General features: G+C 55.7%; 1 protein-coding gene across 1 annotated transcript in view; it reads left to right on the top strand.

The window, feature by feature from the left end:
- Positions 1-209: 209 nt before the first annotated feature.
- Positions 210-7,341, top strand: part of IKZF1 (IKAROS family zinc finger 1 (Ikaros)) — a 32,044-nt gene continuing 24,912 nt past the window's right edge. The window contains exon 1 of the mRNA XM_014530545.1: positions 210-306. Coding sequence (XP_014386031.1) covers positions 267-306 — 40 coding nt within the window. The 5' untranslated portion in view covers positions 210-266. The remainder of the gene's footprint in view (positions 307-7,341) is intronic.

Raw genomic sequence — 7,341 nt, 5'->3', positions numbered from 1 at the left:
TTTGGGTTATTATGCAGCAGGAAATTAACAATAAATAACAAATTTGGTCCTCCTGCGCCGGTAATGATATTTTTATAAATCTTTGTAATGCCGCCTTTTCAGGGTCCCGGTCTGTGCCCGTCCGAGGCGCCCGGCGCGTGTGCGGGAGGAAGGCGCCTTATTCGTGCGGATCGCCTCGCCCACGGCCGGCTCTTTAGCGCGCGCTCACATCTCACCGGCCCTGCGTGACACTAACCCCTTCTCTCTTCTCAGGTAACCCGAGGACCATGGACGGTGACGAGGGCCAAGACCTGTCCCAAGTTTCAGGTGAGACCCTCGGAGACCCTGTGGGGGTTCCGGTTATGTTCCCGGGGCGGGCGGGTGGAGGGGGGGGCATGCGGGGCTGCTGGGCAGAAGGGAACACCGTGATGGAGTTGGTGTCAGTGTTTAATGTCAACCCTTCGAGGCCGTCCCAGCCGGAGAAGCTGAGCTGAGAATCTCCAAGTTACGATTAGCTCTGCCCTGAAGCCCGAGAGCAGCTGGGAAGGACTGACGGCACGTGGGTCCCTTGGGGGGGGGGGGGGACTGGTTGATCTTCTCTGGACCCGAACACCTGCCAAGGCCCTGGTTTAAAAGTGAGAAAAAGGGACGGAAAGAGAGAAGAGAGCAGAGGCTGTGATGAGACAGAGGGAGAGGGAGAGAGAGAGAGAGAGAGAGAGAGAGAGAGAGAAGGGGAGGAGAAAGTAGCTTGGAAAAGTTTGGGGGCACAATTTAGAATCTCTGCTAAGCCTGGAAGCAGCATTGCTTGCCTTCCCCATATGTTTGTTTTTTTTTCTTTTGTTAATTCACCTGAGGATATTTTCCCATTGATTCTTAGAGAAAGTGGAAGGACAGAGAGAGGGAGAGGGAGAGGGAGAGGGAGAGAAACATCAACGTGAGAGAGACACACTAATTGGCTGCCTTCTGCAGCCCCGACCAGGGTTGGGGATGGAGCCTGCAACCAACGTACGTGCCCTTGACGGGAATCTAACCCCAAACCCTTTAGTCCATGGGCCGATGCTCTACCCACTGAGCCACACCAGCTGGGCCCCTTATGTGTGTTCCAAACCGTGTTGGACGCGGCCCTTCTCATCACAGGGACAGGAAGTGGAGCAGTGAGCAGTAGGAGGAGGCCGAGGGTGGGTCACAGGCCGTCCCAGCGGTGGCACCGCAGCCCCGCTCCCAGGTGTGTGGGTGAGGAGCGCCTGTCGGTGCTGTGCGTGTGGGGGCAGCAAATGGGCCCCCGGGGGTTCCGCCTGTTATATTTACAGCCTCGGCTCACGTCCACCCAGGCCGCCGACTGCCCACTGGTTCCCCAGGTGTCACTGCATCTGCCTCTTGGTCTGATCCGTCCCCGTGATGGAGACCAGGACCTGGGGTAGGCCCTGCCCGTGGCTGCTCTGAGCTGTGCCCACCGGAGACGGACCCGCTGCGGGCACAGACGGCCCCTCCTCCGTGCGGCTGCGCCTGGGGGGGCAGGTGTGGACTCGCTCTCAGGGCTGCAGCGACCAAGCCGAGAGCCAGCTTTTCATCGCTGGCGCTAGGCCCTGGGAGTGCCGCTGGGGGCGTGAGAATGGGTCGGCGAGTGTGGCCTCCTCTCCAACTCAGGGGTTTCCCCAGACACGCCCTCCAGGTGCACAGAGAGGGTGACAGGCGGCGCTGGCACTGGTGCTAACGTTTGAGATCCATGGACGTCCGAGTCCTCTTCATGCAGCTCTGGGCAGTGAGGGGGTCGGGATTCACTCCGTGGGGAGGCGTCAGGGCCATGCGGACGTGAGAGTGCAACCTGTGCCCTCATTCCTTCACATGAAGGAGACCACACACACGCACACTCACATTCACACACACACTCACATTCACACTCACACACACTCGCATTCACACTCACACACACACTCGCATTCACACACACACTCACATGTATACACACATTCACACACACACATGCTCACACTCTCACATTCACACACACTCACACACACACGCTCACAGAATCACACACAGTCACACTCACACACACATTCACACACATGCTCACACTCACACACACTCACTCACACATACATACACTCTCACACACATTCACACACACATACACACGCTCACATACACGCTCACAGAATCACACATAGTCACACAAACACACCCCACACATGTACACACAGTCTCACACAATTACATACACACACTCACATTGTACGCTCACATGTACACACACACACACACACACAGGCGCAGGGCATCGGGAGCATCTGTGCTACCTCCGGGCTGCCCCCTGGAACCTGGGGCAGAGGAAGGCTGTTGTGGAAGAGACGGACGGCTCCTCTCCGCCCCTCTTGGCGTCATTTGAACTGATTTCCCTGAAGCACATGCTTTGTTTTGTAAAAAGATCTGTATCAACAAGAACCGAAACGATGTCGTGAAGACAGAGCTGGGCTCTGAGTCTCGTGTGGCCTGGCTCTGGGGGTCTGGCTCTGCCAGGGGTGACGCTGCAGGAGGGCACTGTGAGCCCTTCCCTGGAAGGTGCCCCCCGCACTGCCCTGTGTGTGTGTGTCTGCATGTGTATCTGTGTGCGTGTCTGTGTGTCTCTGTGTGTGTATCTGTGTGCGTGTTTGTGTGTATCTGTGTGTCTCTGTGTGTCTCTGTGTGTGTGCGCCTGTCTGTGTCTCTGTGTGTATCTGTGTGCGTGTTTGTGTGTATCTGTGTGGGTGTGTATCTGTGTGTGTCTGTGTGTGTATCTGTGTGTGCGTGTCTGTGTGTATCTGTGTGTATATCTGTGTGCGTGTCTGTGTGTCTCTGTGTGTGCGTCTGTGTATCTCTGTGTGTGTGCGTGTCTGTGTGTATCTATGTGTGTATGTGTGTGTGTGTGTGTGTGTGCGCGCACACGTGTGGATGGGGGTGAGAACGTCAAAGCCACAGGAGGTTACACATTCCACAGCAGAAGGAGGCTCCTGCATGGCCCCTGCCCCTCGGCCCTCACCTGGGTGCACCGGGGACGATGCCCCTGAAGAGGAGACCCCGTGGCCATGGGTCCCCTGCCCGGGCTGAGGGCCGAGGGCTGAGGGCCGAGGGCAGCCTGTGCGGCCTCGCACGTGCTCTGTGTGAGGAGCAGCCGCTCAGCTCTGGCCTCCGTGTGGCACCTAGAGCAGAGCCCCTTCTCTTCTCCTCTCTGGCGTGCCCTCGGCCTGACGCTCAGCCTCCAGGGGACCTGCGCTCCGCTGTTGGCGGAGTTCCTCGGGTGGGGCCCTCAGACCTGCTGCCGAGGAGGCAGCTCCGTGGGAGGACAGAGGTTTGGTCTGGAATCGAGTTTGTACAGTTGGACGAGGACGCGCGTCCTCCAAAACCTCATCACACTGCGGGTCTGTGCGGAGCCCCAGCGCTCTGGGCGGCGACTAGAGCCTCTACAGGGCCCGCACTTTTCAAAAGATGTTTTTACTGGTTTCAGACAGGAAGGGAGAGGGGGAGGGGGAGGAGGAGGGAGAGAGGGGGAGGGAGAGGAACATCCGTGATGAGAGGGAATCACGGATCAGCTGCCTCCTAGACGCCCCCACTGGGGACGGAGCCCGCACCCCGGCCTGTGCGCTGAGGGGAAGAGACCCCTGACCTCCCGGCTCAGAGGTCAGCGCTGAACCACCGACCACGCCGGCCGGGCAGGTGCCTGCCTGCATGTGTCCGCAGTGCACGGTCCGTGTGAGGGTCGCACACCTCGCTGTTCTCTTACGCTCACGGCGGCCCTGGAGGTCAGCCAGCACCCGGGGTTTGGCCTCGTTTCCCTCGTGAAAGAGCTCTAAGGAGGTGACTCCATCGCGTCCCCTCGGTCTCGGGGGCCACAGAGAGCTCGACCCCGACCAGCGGCCTTCCCGTCCCAGGGCGCCGCCTGCAGCCCGAGCTGGGGTGACTCCATAGCCGCCTCTTCCCACCTGCTCGGCCCTCTGTGGATTGGCCTGGGGGAGGGCCACCGCCCACGGTTGTAAAGTCCACACCTGCAGAGGCTCTGCCCATCGCGAGGCCTTCCACGAAGGGGTGCGTGTCCAGCGTGGAAACCTTCAGCGCGAGGCGTCCTGGGGCGCCGGTCTCAGCGGCCACCCGCAGACTCGGGGCTTTTAGGCAAATCAGGGGCCTCTGAAGGTGCGGCGAGGGGGGCGAGGGGAGGCCGAGGACGGCAAGGAGGCTGGGGGCTCCGGTCGCCCCGCGCAGGCTGAACACGCTCTCTCCCCCGCCTCCCGCTGCTCCGCGGGCTCCTGTCCATCAGGCTGCCCGGGCTTCGAGTCGCACCCCCACTGTCTGCATTAGTCCCTCCTCCCCCCGCGTCGCACACAGTGAAGTGGCGGCTGGGAGGCGTCCTCGGCCAGGTACAGTCCGTCTTGTTTTCTAATAAACAGATTGGCCAAATTTTTCTTTAATTTTTTAATCATTTTTTAAATTTCTTGACAACAGTGGGTGCACACTATTGTCTGCGTCTCAGGGTGCAGCCAGCGATGAGAGTTATACATCTTGTCAGGGGACCGTCTGAAACCATCGCACCCACCTGACAGGCACCTGGCAGTTACAATGCTCGCGACCTGTTCCCTGGCTGCACGCCCACCCGTGGCTGCACCGTAACCACCCACGGCTGCGTCCAACCCCTGCACCCACCCCCCCACCGGGCCATCCGCAAAGAGGTCCACTACATTTTATTTTGAAATAATTGTTTATTTTCAAAAGTGTGTTTTTATCCCTGGAAACAAGTTTCAGCATAGTGATTTCAAATGATAAATTGATAGAAATAAACTTCAATGAAAATTAGATTTTCTGGGCTGTGACAATGTACCTTGTTGATGTATACGTGTGTAATACCTTGGACGTGTAAAGTGCTCATTAAATACCAACTTCTTTCTCACATAAACCTGAAAATGGGCCGTGGCTACTTTCCTGCCTGCCTGTATTGCCACACTAGTGGTGTGCACAGCTCTTCAATTTTTCCTAAACGCTTCCGTTTTCCTAAACCATGCCTTCTGTTCCCGGGATCGGGGGTTCAGTGTAGTCCAGCTTTCAGGACTTGCTCTAAGATTTCCTTTGACCTTACGGTTTAACTCAGTGACTTGGCTTCTGCTGCTCCGCCCATTTTTTGTTATTTTCTTCTTTTCTTTATTGATTAAGGTATTATATATGTGTCCTTATCCCCACATTACCCCCCATCCCCCCACTCATGCCTTCACCCCCCTGGTGTCTGTGTCCATTGGTTGGGCTTATATGCATGCAAGTCCTTTGGTTGATCTCTCCCCCTAACCCCCACCCTCCCCTACCTTCCCTCTGAAGTTTGACGGTCTGATCGATGCTTCTCTGTCTCTGGATCTGTTCTTGTTCATCAGTTTATGTTGTTCATCATATTCCACAAATGAGTGAGATCTTGTGACATTTATCTTTCTCCGACTGGCTTATTTCCCTTAGCATAATGCTCTCCAGGTCCATCCATGCTGTTGCAAATGATAAGAGTTCCTTCTTTTTTGCAGCTGCATAGTATTCCATTGTGTAGATGTACCACAGTTTTCTAATCCATTCATCTGCTGATGGGCACTTAGGCTGTTTCCAAATCTTAGCTATGATGAATTGTGTTGCTATGAACATATGGGTGCATATATCCTTTCAGTTTCTTGGGATATATTCCTAGAAGTGGGATCACTGGGTCAAATGGGAGTTCCATTTTTAGTTTTTTGAGGAAACTCCATACTGTTCTCCACAGTGGCTGCACCAGTCTGCATTCCCACCAGCAGTGCACGAGGGTTCCTTTTTCTCCGCATCCTCGCCAGCACTTGTCGTTTGTTGATTTGTTGGTGATAGCCAGTCTGACAGGTGTGAGATGGTACCGCATTGTTGTTTTGATTTGCATCTCTCGTATAATTAGTGACTTTGAGCATGTTTTCATATGTCTCTTGGCCTTCCTTGTGTCTTCTTTCGAAAAGAGTCTATTTAGGTCCTTTGCCCATTTTTTTTATTGGGTTGTTTATCTTCCTTTTGTTAAGTTGTATGAGTTCCCTGTAAATGTTGGAGATTAAACCCTTATCGGTGATAACATTGTCGAATATGTTCTCCCATGCAGTGGGCTTTCTTGTTTTGTTGATGGTTTCTTTGGCTGTGCAGAAGCTTTTTATTTTGATGGAGTCCCATTTGTTTATTTTCTCTTTAGTTTCCATTGCCCTAGGAGCTGTATCGGTGAAGAAATTGCTTTGGCCTATGTCTGAGATTTTGTTGCCTGTGGATTCCTCTAGTATTTTTATGGTTTCCCATCTTATGTTTAAGCCCTTTATCCATTTTGAGCTTATTTTTGTGTGTGGTGTGAGTTGGTGGTCTAGTTTCATTTTTTGCATGTATCGGTCCAATTTTCCCAACACCATTTATTGAAGAGACTGTCTTGACTCCGTTGTATGTTCTTGCCTCCTTTGTCAGATAGTAATTGAGCATATTGGTTCGGGTCGATTTCTGGGTTCTCTGTTCTGTTCCGTTGCAGATCGATTACATTTTAAAAAGCAGTCGGGGTTACAGGGACACACACCAGTGGGAGTTGGGCAGAGAGGACAGGCCCTCCTGGGGACGGCCTGGTTCCCTGTGGTGCCCCCCGGCTCCAGCCCGGGACCTGAAGGGGCCCAGGCCCCAGAGCGCCATGGAGCACCCCAAAGTCCTCCAGGGGGGCCACAGGAGAAACCGGGGTGTGCCGTGCAGTGTCTCAACTCCCACCCCCCAGCCTGAGAACCACAGCTGCTCAGGACAGACGCGCGTGCACACCCCACACCCGCTCCGCATCCGGCCATCGGTCCTTCGTTAGACGGGGTCTCCACTCCCAGGTCTGTGGGGCCCCCAGGGGGTCCCCGAGAAAGCGAGTGGCCTGGGTCCCTGGTCGCCCAGCCTCCCCACTGCGGCGCCCCCACTTTTCCCAGAAGACGGTTTCACCCACTGAAGTTCTGTGTGAGATTATTCTCACCAAGAGATGAAATAAAAGTGAAAAGACGGCCCTGACCACCCCCTGTGGCCCCCGAAGGGTAAAGCCAGTGCGGGAGGCCTCCGCAAGCTGTCGCGGGGTGCTCCCCCCCCCCCGCACCCTCCTGCCCGGGTGCTCCCCTCCTCGGGAAATAAGTGAGACACGCTGAGGCCTCGCTGCTCTCCGTCTCCCAGGGCGGCGATGACGCATTAGTGACGTCACGCGCCTTGACAAGGCCGGGTACAGCCCAGCAGTTTTACTCCGGTCTCTCCGGCCTTCGTTTTCCGGGGGAAATTCCCACCGTTCAGCCAACCTTATTCCCTGCACCGGCTCCCGGGGTCCCCACAGCGCCCGCCCGGCGCGGCCTC

The sequence above is a fragment of the Myotis brandtii genome, unplaced genomic scaffold (genome assembly GCF_000412655.1).
Source record: "Myotis brandtii unplaced genomic scaffold, ASM41265v1 scaffold743, whole genome shotgun sequence".
In the NCBI taxonomy this organism is placed as follows: domain Eukaryota; kingdom Metazoa; phylum Chordata; class Mammalia; order Chiroptera; family Vespertilionidae; genus Myotis; species Myotis brandtii.
This window is presented reverse-complemented; position numbering and strand designations above follow the sequence as displayed.